This window comes from Lutra lutra, chromosome 8 (genome assembly GCF_902655055.1).
Source record: "Lutra lutra chromosome 8, mLutLut1.2, whole genome shotgun sequence".
Taxonomy (NCBI): domain Eukaryota; kingdom Metazoa; phylum Chordata; class Mammalia; order Carnivora; family Mustelidae; genus Lutra; species Lutra lutra.
The window spans coordinates 38,234,101-38,248,719 of NC_062285.1; the positions used below are offsets into that span (position 1 = coordinate 38,234,101).

Consider the following 14,619-nt stretch of genomic DNA (forward strand, 5'->3'; position numbering starts at 1 on the left):
CCCTCTCACCCCTCTGCCTAGTAATTTTGTGCCATCACCACATTTCATTTTCTTCCAAGAACTAATCACCATCTGAAATTCTTATGTTTGTTTACATGTTTATTATTACTTTTTTTCATGAAATGTAAGCACCATGACAGCCTTGAATTTCTGGTTCCCTTCAATATTCTAATACCTAGAACGAGCATGCAATGAATATTTGTGGAATAAATGAGTGTCTGTCTCCTGTCCCTTTGTATTGTCCTTCAGGAACAGCACAACATCTAAATCCCAGAGAGGAAGCTGTACAGATACATGAAAGCCCTTTTTTTTTCATGAGAACATCTTTTGTGACACTGGCTATGCAGGGCTGCCCTTAATTAAAATGATCTCAGCAGTGTAGACAGAACCGTGGGAGAAACTCACAACCCAACATTCTGTCACCTTCTACATCAACTCTACCACCAAATTCTGTCACTTCTTTCTTTGACAGGTCTCAGCTATTCTCTGTCACCCTTCTCAGCTAGACACTCGCTGCCTACACTTTAGGTCACTGTGATAAGTACCTGAGTGCCTCCACTATCTCCACGCTGTCCTGCAAGCTTCCAACGGATTCATCTGCCTAGAGCCACAGTTTCTAGGATGTAAAAGGTATTCAACAAGTGTCTGAAGAATCAAAGTCAAGTCAGGGGATGAAATTAAGAAAACACTGCCTTCATCACATCAAATCCCTGCTTTAAAAAAAATGTATGTTGTGGGCCGCTTGGGTGGCTCAGTTGTTAGGCATCTGCCTTTGGTTCAGGTCATGGTCTCAGCGTCCTGGGATCCAGCCCCACATCGGGGTCCCTGCCCCATGGGAAGCCTGCTTCTCCTCCCACTCCCTGTTTATGTTCCCTCTCTCGCTATATGTGTCTCTGTCAAATAAATAAATAAAATCTCTGTCAAATAAATAAATAAAATTAAAAAATAAGCAAATAAAAATAAAAAACGTATGTTGGGAGCACCTGCGAGGTTCAGTGGGTTAAGCCTCTGCCTTCAGCTCAGGTCATGATCTCAGGGTCCTGGGATCGAGCCCCGAATCAGACTCTCTGCTCGGCGGGGAGTCTGCTTCCCCCCCTCCCCCTGCCTGCCTCTCTGCCTACTTGTGATCTCTATGAAATAAATAAATAAAATCTTTAAAAACAAAACAAAAACAAAAAACCATATGTTGCTCCACACCAAATCCAACCTCAGCAGCCTGTCACTTGAAGACAACACAATCATGTCACAATCATTGTCCCAACCTCATCTTCAGACCATGTGAGACTCTGTGCTACAGGACTGGCATTCCCTCAATGTTTACCTAGCTTCTCCTAGATTCCTCAAATGGGAACATTCACCTTTGCTTACACACACAACTCCCAATAATTACAGGCTAGTGGGGCTGGAAATTTGGTCTTAAACATTCAAGCCAAAGGACTTCCTTCTGGGAAATATAGTGAAATACTAAGAAAGGCTGGACAAACTATGACAAACGTCTTTTTCTGGAAATCTCCAGGAGCCAAAATATAAAGGAGTGAGGGGCTCCTGGTTGGTTCAGCCAGTAGAACATCCAACTCTTGATCTTGGGGTTGTGAGTTCGAGCTGCATGTTGGGTGTAGAGTTTACTTTAAAAAAAAAGAACTGAATGTCAGGAGCGCCTGGGTGGCTCAGTGGGTTAAGTCTCTGCCTTCGGCTCAGGTCATAGTCGCGGGGTCCTGGGATCGAGCCCCGCATCGGGCTCTCTGCTCAGCAGGGAGCCTGCTTCCCCCTCTCTGCCTGCTGCTCTGCCTACTTGTGATCTCTCTCTCTGTCAAATAAATAAATAAATAAATAAATATCTTAAAAAAAAAAAAAGTACTGAATGTCAGAGCAGCAAACAGACACTAACACTTTGGCAGCCTCTTAGTTTGGGGCAACTAACAACTTTAGATAATAGATTAGGAAAAAAATAAATGTTTTACGTTAATTTTATGTCAATTAATTTTAATTACTTAATTACATTAATTTTATGTTATTATAAACAGAAGAACATATAGTTTCTAAGTAGTGTGTTAAAAGGAACCAAATGTAAAACTGAACCAGATAAAACTTATATCTTTGGGGGCACCTGGGTGGCTTAGTGGGTTAAGCCTCTGCGTTTGGCTCAGGTCATGATCTCAGGGTCCTGGGATTGAGCCCCACATCGGGTTCTCAGCTCAGCAGGGAGCCTGCTTCTCCCTTGCCCTCTGCCTGCCTCTCTGCCTACTTGTGATCTCTCTCTCTGTCAAATAAATAAAGTCTTAAAAAAAAAAAAAGTACACTTATAAAAAAAAAGTGTATCTTTGAAAAATATAGTCATTGAATCAACTGCGAAAATGGGATAATGTCTCTCTCCCAACTTCTCCCCTTCATTGTGCTGTACACTTCCCTGCCTTCTGGAAGCTGTTCACCTGAGCTCTGTTCCCCATTGTCCTCTCCCTTTTTCCAGGCCCTCAACTTGGCTGGAACAAAAAGGACAACCAAGAACTGGGATGCTCCATTAACACTTAGTCCCTGGTGCATGAAGAAATCCTCAATGTCCTCACTCCTCCTGCCAATCCTTGAGTCATAGGTGGTGGTGTGTGGTCAGGAGACCAGCTGTTTGGGACAGGAGGGTGTGTATGTACACATGCCTGCATGCATCCATTTGAACCCGGGTTGGCAGGCAGGGTGGAAAGGAGTGGATCAGAGGATTTGTAAGAAGATCTTAGCAGAGAGGCCTTTAATCTTTGAGGCCAACTGCTTGTGTGGAGACCCCGTTGTCAGAAATAACGTTGGAGACCAAGCAGCCAGAAGCCCTGGGATAGCTGCCACCTCTCAGTTCAAGACAACTGAGTCATGAAAGACCAGTGCCATAATGGCCAAGACTGACTGTCCCCTTGACATCTCAATGACACTGCAAAGGTTCCAAACCTACTCCTGAAAGAGGCATCTCCTTCCAAAGATTATGAAACTGAAACCCTCACAAGAAGAGGCACTTGCCCAATGACCCTCGATAAGTCCATTACAAAGCTAGGATTTAAACAAAGATGTGTGCCCAATGTTTCTGCCTTCCCGTTCCGGAAATGCTCGGAGTGTCCTCAGGGGCACACAGCAGAGGGACCGGCTACCACTTCCCAAGCACAGAGCTCTTGTGCCCTGACTCATCCCCAACAGATCTGTCATTCTCAGCAAAGTCCTTGAGTTCTGATCCGCCCCTCACTCCCCCTAATGCAAATCTTTGCCTGGGATGGGGACAGAAAGATGGAGGCAGTGCTGAATATCAAAGAAAAAAGGTGGTTAAAGACCATGTATTTGCTGGCAGGTGCTGGACATAGATGGGAACGGCTGAGGACAGGGCACAGCTGTGTCACGGACTGAGAGCCGAAGAAACACTGGCAAAGGGCTAGCTGAGGAATGTATCTATCCCCTCCTGCCTGCCCAGCCATTTTCCAATTCCTACCAGACTGTAAACTCGAAGTGGGCAGAGACGGGAACCAACATTCACTGAGCTCTTAATATGTGCAAGGTTTATGTTAAATCTAATTGGGCACCTAATATGTGTTAGGCTCACTACATCCTACAAAATCATAAGAAAAGCTCTACAGGGAGGGCATTATAACTCAACCTACCCCCTCCCCTTACCCAGAAGAAGCATCTGAGTCTTGAAAAGGGCTAAGTAAAGTCCTGCAACCAGTGAGCAACTGAGCTTGGATTTGAGCCCTGCCTTGTCTTCAAAGTCCATCATTTTTTCCAGGAACTATCAATGCTTTTTACCCCACAGAGTACCCCAGAAGCAAGTAAATGCTCCATGAACATTTTTAGTTTGAAAATGAATCACCTCTGTGGCTACTCAGGATTTGCAAAATAAATAAAAATGGAAAAATACACATCACTCAGCTTCTGGGCATTGAAGATAACATCCTCGGTCTGTTTGCAGCATCGCTTCTCTATTCCCACCCCCACTTTTCTTTCTCTTCTTCCCATCGTGGGCCCTTTTCCCAGGTCCTGATAGTGTTAAGCACAATTCTATCTGGGATAGGGTAGGATGAGTGCCTAGGCCCTGCTAGGCACCACAAGAATTCAGTTTAAAAGAAATTAGTAGAGGGGCGCCTGGGTGGCTCAGTGGGTTAAAGCCTCTGCCTTCAGCTCAGGTCATGATCTCAGGGTCCTGGGATCGAGCGCCGCATCGGGCTCTCTGCTCAGCAGGGAGCCTGCTTCCTCCTCTCTCTCCCTGCCTCTCTGCTTACTTGTGATCTCTGTCTGTCAAATAAATAAATAAAATCTTTAAAAAAAAAAAAAGAAAGAAAGAAAGAAATTAGTAGAGGAGGCAGATAACATCTCTTCCCTGGGCCTGGTTTCTCATCTGTTAGTAAAGGGGCTGGATCTGTGATGTTTGTGACTTTATGCACATAAGCCACACACAGGCTTGGGGGCTACAGGTCTTCACGCTTATGGTCTCACTGCTGGCCTAGCAGGGCAGGAATCCACATGACCAACTTGAGGTTCCTGGCCTTCTGGACCAGTGCCCTCAGTTACCTGATCAGTGGTGATGGGCTTCCCCAAGCTTTACTGAATTTTCCTTGTATTTATGTCTCTGTTCTCAATGACACTGGCTCAGGCCCCAACATCTGTCTAGTAAATTCTAAGTTTTTAATGATCCTCATAAAGAGGTGAGAATTTATTTTTGAATGCCATTCGACTTTGAACACCTAAATAAACTAAAAACCAAAAGAAAAAAAAAAAAGACTGGGAATATTATTTTTTGGCTTTTTTTTCTCCAGAATTCTTGTTTAAAGTATTCCAGAATCCAGCATCTGGTGATCACAGCTTATTATACTTATTATTTTTCTTTCAAACAATCCCTACGTCAAAGTAGTAGGATTATAGGTGATTTTTAATTTCTTCTTCATACCTTTACATATACCATAGCATTTCTATTGACTTCTTTTATGCCTTGATTTGCTCTGAAAAAGAATCTAAGATGACATAAACTAGAAGTCATTGTGGGGGGGGAGGGGCGGAATAAAGATATGGGAGGCATAAGATTAATACCAAGAGGCAGATCATAAAGCCTTTTACATTTTTTTGCAGATGAACCAAAAACTGAATTCTAAAGCTTTCTAGTAACCAATACAAAGGGAAAAACCTGGTAGTTATACAATTTGCCATGGCCAATAAAAATTTAAACAAATTGCTCAAAAGAAGCACAGCTATTTCTAAAATCAAGACCAGAGAAACCTTTTTGGACAGTTATCACACACATGATAAGCAATGCTTCTCAACCCCACCCTGGTAGCAATTCTTCTCTCTTTTTTTTTTTTTTTAAGATTTTATTTATTTATTTGACAGACAGAGATTACAAGTAGGCAGCGAGGCAGGCAGAGAGAGAGAGGAGGAAGCAGGCTCCCTGCCGAGCAGAGAGCCTGATGCGGGGCTCGATCCCAGGACCCTGGGATCCTGACCCGAGCCGAAGGCAGAGGCTTAACCCACTGAGCCACCCAGGCAGCCCCCTGGTAGCAATTCTAATGGAGAATTTCATAGGGCTCTATCTCAGAGCTTTTAGGTCCTGGGTCTTCACTACCTACTCCTTAAGCTATTCTATCAGTTATTTGTGGTACCCGCAGCACGAAAATGTAATTTTACAGGGGTTAATGTGGTCCAGCTACGAAGCTGTCATCTAGTATAATGAACATGCATTATTTTTAAAATGATAAATATCAACTTTAAAATAAAGCACGTATTTTTACACAAGAAGTATAAAAATAGGCAAAGCATATCTGTCCTAAGGGTAGTGACTGAAAGGGAATTTAACATTGCTGGCAATGTTCCATTTCTTAACCCACTGAGCCACCCAGGCGCCCCAATGTTCCATTTCTTCATCGGGGTGCTCGTTACACACGTATGTTCAGTTTCTGATAATTCAAGCAGTACACTCATATGTGCGCTTTTCTGAACACAGAAGATATTTCAAAGAAAAGTTACAAAAAACAAAATAAAACCCACACACAGCCAAGGACCTCGAGGATAACTTGTGGCTTTACTTTCTAAAAATGTTGGTTAGTAGTTTTAAAAAAATTAGCATAAAAAATAAATCACATACAAAAATATCACAAGGATAAAAATAATATTCATTTTTGCTTGTCTCATGGATACTTGTAACACTGAAAGCAGCACTTGTTAGAACCTAAAAGTCTGCAAAATTTAAGGAGCTATCCATCATGCTTTGCTCAGAATATATAACATATCCAGCCCAACGCCCTTTATATACACCCTCCCAACTGTTCTCACCTCCTCCAGTAGTATTTTTTTTTAATATTGGGTAACACAAAAATCTATTAATTGTGGATCACAAGGTGAGAGGGCTCTGAAAGCAAACTACAGAGCTGGTCTGGTTTAGACCTCACCATCCTTGGATATAAGGCAAAGTGTTCGTGGAAAATAAAAACGGTAGATTTTGAGACCGGTGGAACTTGGTAGAGAACTAGGCTCCAAGAACAGCCTCTAGGCCCCCTTCCAAAGCAAACTCCGCTATGGCGGCTGCTCCGCTCTGCTCTATAAAGCTCAGCTCTAGAGGGCAAGACCAGCAGGCTCCGTGGCCTGGAAAATTACCGTGGTGCGAGCACCAGCAGCTCCTAAAACCAGCACAGAAGTGGTTGCTTCGAAAGACCTGGTGCTCTGAAGCAGTTCTACCCAGGCAGGGTGTCTGAACAACTCCCTGTACAGGGAGCATTAAGAAGCCTCCGCACCCCTGAGCAGGCAAATGGGGCGGAGGAGCAGGGGCCTTGACTCCAGACCAAGGGCCCCCCGGGGGTGTGTGGGCAGGGTAGATGGCAAGGTGTGCTCCTGCAGCTGTCCTGGCCACATCAGAAGGAGAACGGAAGAGACCAGGGAAAGGAGATGCCAAATCTGGGTAAGGTCTCCTACTCCCTGTCACACACGGCATTCTGGGTCCCGCCGGTCCCTGGGTCCAAAGAAAATACGCTTATGTAAAAAGGCATTGATGGCTTAATTCTTATCCTTTGCATACGTGTGGAAAGGCTATTGTTGTTTATATGTGCTACGCTACAAGGAACAAGAATTCCTAGGTTCTATTCTTGGATCGGTCACTGATAAAGTATCTGCCAGTGGAAAATATCAGGTGCTTGGAAATTCAGAGCTTACCATCCATAACCAGGAGGTATTTAGTCAAGTGCCTAGTGTGTGCCCGGAGTGGAATACTGATCTGAATATACACACAGCAGCCAGGTGCCCAGGGTGGCAGCAGAAAAAGGGGCCTTAAGTAGGACACAGGAACCAAGGTTCCACGGGAAGGAGGGGCAGAGGAGACATGGTCCCTAGCCACATGGAGCACAGAAGGAGGTGTGCTCCTCTCCAACACTCACCTCTGCTCTGAGGGTTGGCCCTAAGCCACACCAGCCCCACTCTGCCCACACATCTGTCTGACTTACTCTCCTTCTCTCTCTGCCTGTGGCTCAGACTCCTACCTCTGCTAGGGAGGGTCTGTATCCTTTCCAAACCAGCGTGATGTGGTGACCCCAGTAGCTGAGGTGCCTGGCTGCCTTCGGTGGGTATGCCCCCCTCCGCCCACTAAGGAGTCCATCGGAAGTTACTGGGGCCAACCGGAAAGGTGTGTTACAGATGTAATGCAGCAAGTCAATTCATTCCTGAGCCTAAGGACACTCTAGGGTTCAGTTGGTAAACCTGACCCTGAGAAACAGGGACAGCCGGAACCAGCCTTGCGAGATCTAGAAAGGGGCCGGTGCATGCTATCATTCTGTCCTGGCTCTGGGCCCGAACGCAATCTCTTGGCTCCAGCACCAAGTTGGTCCCAGCAGTAGGTCAATTATAGAGCAAAGAACCTAGAAACCATTTTGGTCCAGACCTCTGCCCTCGGGCAGGATTTAGCTAATCCAATCTGAACGAATGGGTATAACTTGTTAAAACCTGCCAGGATGGAGTCTTTAACTTCCAATAATAGCCTGTTCCCAGGGCTGCTTCTCAGCGGGTACACTTCAGTATGGCCGTACTAGTTATTCAACTACCGAAAGACTTTTGAACTTGCTGGCATAGAGTGACTGCCCCCAAGCCCTCTGAATGCCCCTGACCACCCTGACCTGCCCCCAGGAGAGCTTCGTGACTCAGCAGCTAAAGGGCTCGTGCCAGCCACAGCAAGGGACCTTCTGAGCCCTGTTTAGGCATCCTCCAGGCCAAAATATCACAAAACTGCTTGATCCTGGCCGGCTCCATTCTACAAGGTTACCTACCCTATTCCCAAACTGCCTTCTCTTATCTACTGAATAAATGTCAGTCTTGAAGGTTGCTTTCAAAGTCTTTCATAATATAGCGCCATCCTATCTCCTCCCTCCTACTCTCTGCTTCATCAAACCCAGATGCTCAACATTCCCAATCACTAACTTTTCCCTGGTCTTTGTTTATACTGCCTTCTGCCTGGAATAGCCTTCTCTTTCCATATCCATTAAAATCTTACCAACTTCTCAAGCTCTCCTGAAATGTCACCATTTGCATGAAATATTAGTTGGAAGAGCTGTATCCCATTTCCAGGAGTGTCACAGCAACATCTAGTGTCCCCAGTTGTAAAACTTAATGACTGTTCCAAATTACAGTTATTTTTATATATGTACCTCAACTCCCCTCATAGAGAGAAAGCTGTTGAGGGGCAGACAACATAATCTGCTCACCATTACATCGAAGTGACCTAGCACAAGGCTTTGCTCAAGGTATGTGCTCAATAAATATTTGTTTAAGTGAGTGAGTGAACAGTTCTAATTCTTTTGTCCAAGGGACCCATTTTCTATCTGTTAAAGATTTGGGTTGTTTTTCTCTGAGGTTACTCCAGTTGTGGTTGTATCTCCTTCTACATACAGAACCCAAACTACACATCATCCATATCTTAAACTACTGGGTTATTCCATGGAGATGAAGCAGGAAGCTTGCTCCCCCTGTCATTACTTTACCACCCTGGAGTTTGGGTCTGCCATTCCTCCGTACACTTCTTCCAGCGTCAGATCAATGTACCCGTCATACAGGGACAGGCAAATGAAAGGTTCTTGGTAAAGGAGGCCGGCCTTACAGATGACAGGAAGGCTGATGGTAGAGTGAGTTGGCAGGGACTACTAGGGAGAGGAGGCAGGGTGGCTTGCTGGGAAGCAGAGCCAAGATGGGACTCTGGCTGCTGTGGTCAAGGCCACGGGTACAGTCCTGGAAGGGAAAGTTCTATTGCCTGGTTGCTGTTGGTATGTCAGGGTGTAAAGGAGAGAATGCCAGGAAGCCTTTCCTTACCTCTGTTCTTTAATTCCTCCTCCCCTGCTCTCCCTCCAGAGAAACAGCTCTGAGCTGGGAGTAAGACCTATAGGACAGGAGAGGACTTCGATGAAAGATGTCTGGGCTTCTTGAAAACAAAGAAGGATGGGAGACAAGGAGCCAGAAACCACAGCCACTGTCTAAATCTCATTCCAAAAGGAAATCCAGGCAAGAGTAGAATACAATGAGACAGCCCAGCACTAAAAGTCACCCTGCAGAGCAGATGGGTTTCGGGGTTCTAGGAGGCTGGGACAAGCAAACGAAAGACCCATCAGTGTCCAGGCCTGGGCTCTCATTAAAAATGATGGTTAGACAAACAAAGACATTGCTGGAACTGGAAGCTGGGAACATCTTTCTGGAGAAGGGTCAGTATGGAAAAAGAAAATATGGAAACCCAGTCAGAGTTAAGATTCATCTAGAAGGGAAACCAAACAGCCCCACAAACTGATAGCTAAGGATGAGACAGCCAACAGGAGTCAGGGTAGGAGCCAGACTGTGAGATTATGATGATGGCAAACTGGTTCTGGTCTCTGAGGAAAAAGCACACTTGAGGTAAAGGGAAAGTGTGTTGGGGTGCGGGTGGGAGGAAGAAGAGACATCACTAATTTCAGGATCACAAAGCAACTGCTTTCCTCTGTTTTTAGTCTATGCAGAGGATCCCACGGGCTACCACATTAACAAAATGGTGGTCACCTTGAGAAGGGGTATCCCAAGGAGGAGAGAAGGGAGCTCCCACCTGCACACACTTCAAGGGGCTGAGTGGCCACAGTATGGAAGAGCACTCTTTCAAGGCTCAGGGAGGGAAGAACTAGCTATGGGAAGGCAAGTTTTGGTCACCATAAGGAAGAACTCTCCTATTTGGAGCTGTGGAGCTGTGGCTAAGCAGAGCCCTCCTGGAGCTCTCTGGCCCCGGAAAAGCCCAAGAGGCCAGATCGCACAACCTAAGCATCCAGACCCAGAGGGACCTTAGAGATCATTCAGTCCAACTTCCTCCTTCTACCTGAGAAGCTGCCATTTTCCCTTTGCTCCCCAAACTTGTTAGTGGCAGAACCAGGACTGGCACCCCACTCTCCCTACTTACAGCCAGAATTACTTCAACAGAGAGGTTCTGCGATAAGTATATGTCTCTACCCTGAACCAGCACAATTACTGACCCTAGTAATTCCCTCCCTTTGGCCACAGGAGGAGACAAGGCACCACACCCAACTCTGGGCAGAGCAGTTGACAGGAGGACATGTCAAAGCATCTTCTCACCAGCAATTTCATCACCGCATATAACTTCAGAATTTCCTCAAAGGGGGAAGTGAAGGCATGGGAGACAATGTGCTCCAACTATGAACCTCCACTCATCAGGCTTGCGCAGGGAGCCTCCTCTCTGGGAGCTTCTCCACTTTTTCCTGCTATTGTTGACCTTTTACAGTCCCTGACACTCTTGAAATTTTACTTTGTTAGCTCCATCAACAGTAAACTGAAAATGACGTCGGACAGCCATAGCTGTTGGAAGGAAAACGAGAAAGAGACCGTTCCCTCCCATGTTCCTAGCAGGAAACTGAGGCACAGAAAAAGTAAGTGGCTCTGGCTACGTTAAACAGAGGAGTAGGGATGTAGCCACTGCCTGGTGCACTGTGCCGTCCATTGTCTCCATGCCCAGGATCTGGTGAGTTCAGTACGTTCCGAAGAGTTCCAAAAAGAGCTTCGGATAACTAGCTGGAGGGGTAGTCAGGACTAGGAGAGGGGCCCGGCTCAGTGAGGAAGAGGAAGGGACCGGGTGTGGGGTAGTGGCGCAGAGGAAGGGGGAGGTGTGGGGACTCTCGGAGGTATGATTAAAATAAAGAACCGCAGAAAGCGCAGCGGGAGAGGAAACGGAGCGAGCCACAAAGAAAAGTTTGGGCCGCGCTAACCGGAGCGCGCCTCCTCGGGGGGGCACACGGCCGAGAGCACCCTGGGCACAGACCCCCAGCCCACGCCTGGACCGCGCGTTTCCCTTGCTGGGGGTTGGGGGGGGGGGTGCTGCAAGCCTAGCGTGCGGGAGGTGCCCCGCGTCTCCGCCCGCATTTCCGCGGGTGGGGGGAGCGGGCGGGAGCCTCTCTCCACGCCGTCCTCCGAGGGGAACAGCCAGCAGCCCCGAGGATGCTCCGGCCCCACACGGCCCAGCGGGCAGGCCCGGTTTCGGGCCCCCACGCCCCCCTTCTCTTCCCGGAGTAGGCAGCGGGGCGGCGCCGGGCACCTGGAGACGAAAAGGAGTTGGAAATCGGGTCTGAGGATGAGAGGCGGGTCTCCGCAACCCGGGAGCCACCGGTCCTGTCTCCTCCCACCTCCGCGCCCTCCCCGTGCCCCCGGCGCTCACTTACTCCGGTTCAGGGGGTTTCCGCCGACCTGGGCCGACGCCACCAGTTCCAAATAAAGAGTCCACAGCCCCACGGACACCAGGGAAAGCGCCAGCAGCAGCCGGAAGCGCCTCCGCAGCAGCTTGACCGGGCGCAGGAGCAGCAGGAGCAGCGTGGCCCGGGGGCTCCCCATGGCTTGGCGCCCCGGCCGCAGCCGCCAGCGCGGGACGCTCCGCACCCAGCCCCGGGCGCGCAGTGGCCCAGCCCCAGCCCAGCGTCTCAGGGCTCCGCCGAGGCCGTCTCCCCCTGCCGCTCTCCAGCCGGCCGCCGGCTCATGCTCCGCGCGCAAGGGGTCCCTCCGGCTGCGCTGGCGCCTAGCGCGTCTCTCTCCGCGAGCAGACCCGGCGCCTCCTCCCCCGAGTGTCCTCGGCGCCCGGCTCTCCTCTCCACGCCTCTCCTCGTCGCAGGCTCGCCGCCTCCCGCCCTCCCGCCCGCCCGCCTCCTCGCCAGCTCGCTCTCACACTGCCCACAGGGAGGCTTCCCTAGGTGTGCGCCTGCCCGCCTCTCCTCCGCCGCCTCCCGCTTCGGCTCTTTCGCCCAGCCCTTGGCGCGACCACACACCCACCTGTCCCGCCCCCGCCCCGGCCCCGGCCCCGCCCCCGCGGCCCAGGTGGGCTCCGCCCCTGAGAAACCCCGGAGAAGAACCTCTTTCTGGCCTCCTTGGGGCCGCAAGAGATGCGGTCCGAGATTGACTGAAGCCTTCGTCGACTCGGACGGTTGGGGTGTTGGAGGGGGCGAGTTCTGATCCGAAATCTGTGTGACTGAGGGAAACTGAGGTACCCCCCCCCCGGCACTTAACGGCGTGGCGCTTCAAGCAGAAGTGAAGTAGGAGGTGGGTTGAAGGGGGACGTGGAGTGGGGGAGTGGGGGAGCGGCCACTCTGGGGAAGAGGTGGGAGGCAGGGGGTGACCGACGCCTGAGGCTTTGGCTTCAGGGCCTCTCGGGGCCAGGGACGACCCTCCTTCCTACTTTAATAATAAGAGTAGACGTGGTGTTAGTTTGGAGGCAATGACCACTTCAGTCAGCCACAGATTCCTCGTCCGGGTTGGATTTGAAGACCTTTCCATCCTGGCCTCAACCACCACGTCAACCAGAAAATCTGGGGAAGTTATACACACCCCAGATCGAACCCCAAGTGGTTTTTCCCAGACTGGGATGAAATAGCTATTGAGGGAAAGCAGATGTTGGAGAGTTCTGAAGAATTAAAAATGGAAAAGAGGGGTGCCTGGCTGCCTCAGTTGAAAGATGGAGCGACTCTTGATCTCCCAGTGGTGAACTGGAGCTCCAGGTTGGGTGCAGAGATCATGTAAATAAATAAATATTAAAAAAAAAAAAAAACCCACAAGCAAGGCACTCAAAGAGTTGAAAAGATCATCAAGATATTCTGTACTCCAGCACTCTGCCTTCCGGCAGGTAAAATTATGATCATCTGATTTAAATGAGATAATGAAGGTCCAGTGGAGCCCAGTGAGTTGCCTGAGGACAATTAGCAGGTAATAGGGCAGTTTTCTTTCCACTTTCCTGGGGAAAGTGGTCAGGAGAGATGAAGAAAGTAAGGATCAGAGAGGCATTCCCACATATTTTTAATTCAAGCCAACAACATGCAAACAGTGTTCCAAGACAGAAGTTCAGAGAATTGAGTGCTGTGCCTCCCGTTCTCTGCTACAAGCTTAGTTTGATACCCTGTAGTCCAATAATCTGTAGGGACTCTTGTGACTTTTCCCAGCTAGCACCCCCACCCCCACCACCATCGTCTCCCGTACCAATTCTTTGACCCATTCATACACTTGCTCACAAATATTTAATGACTTCCTAGTGCTTACTGATTAAAATGCAAACTGTAAATCTGGAAGTCAAGCTTTTCCAAAACCTTTTCCAACTTTATGTGACCATATGAAACCCGCTAAAATGAAGTCATTTACTGCACACAATACATTATCTTTTTTTGGTTAGTCAGATTTGACCCTTGCTTCAAGGTCCGTTTCAGGTTCTATGAAGTTTTTTTGGATCAACCCCCTCTTAGGCAACCCTATCCTGTTTGGAGTTTCTGAAGAACTGATAACCTGCTCCACCCGCAGATGTATACAGACTTCCCAGCCTCACCGCTAGGCTTGGAAAGTGAGAACTTTGCTTCCTCAAGAGGTGGCACAATGTCCCTTTTAGCACTGAGTAATGTTTGAGGATGAAGATATCGCTTGGAGCAAACAGCCACCAGAACTTCCGGTGTAGTTTTTAAACAAAAGTTAGATCTAAAGAACAATTCTCTAATATCCCCAAGGAAATATCTCTGCAAAGTTCCAAACCAGAGACGTGTACATTTCCCATGCTCTTCTGACCAAGAGGCTGAGAGGCAAGAGCAGTCAGCACGGACAAGCTTGGTTGACAAAGGTGCCAGGGGAGCCTGGTCTCTGTAAATAGAGTCAGTCTCTCTCTCTCTCTCTTTCTCTCATTGGGAGCCAGATTGGCTGTTAGGCTGAGTCACTCTCAGGTACTTTGTCATGGAAACATGTAGCAGCCCCTACTACAATCCTCTCCTCAAGATAGTTCCTCCTTTCCTCAAAAAGTTGAAAATAGAGCTACCCTACAACCCAGCAATCACACTACTGGGTATTTACCCTAAAGATACAAGTGTAGTGATCCAAAGGGGCACCTGCACCCAAATGTTTATAGCAGCAATGTCCACAGTAGCCAAACTATCAAAAGAACCTAGATGTCCATCAACAGATGAATGGATAAAGAAGATGTGATACACACACACACACACACACACACACACACACACACACACACACACACACATATATATAATGGAGTACTATGCAGTCATCAAAAGAAATGAAATCTTGCCAATTGCACCAACGTGGATGGAACTAGAAGGTATTATGCTGAGCGAAATAAGTCAATCAGAGAAA

The 14,619-nt window shown here is 48.2% G+C and overlaps 1 protein-coding gene across 6 annotated transcripts in view; it reads right to left on the reverse strand.

Moving 5' to 3' along the window:
- B4GALNT3 (beta-1,4-N-acetyl-galactosaminyltransferase 3) overlaps positions 1–12,205 on the reverse strand; it is a 94,066-nt gene extending 81,861 nt beyond the window's left edge. For all 6 annotated transcript variants that reach the window (XR_007129507.1, XR_007129508.1, XM_047742279.1 and 3 more), the window contains exon 1: positions 11,673–12,205. Coding sequence is in view for 4 of the 6 variants with exons in the window: in XM_047742279.1 (XP_047598235.1) it covers positions 11,673–11,841 (169 nt within the window). In the remaining 2 variants the exon portion in view is untranslated. The remainder of the gene's footprint in view (positions 1–11,672) is intronic.
- Positions 12,206–14,619: the final 2,414 nt, after the last annotated feature.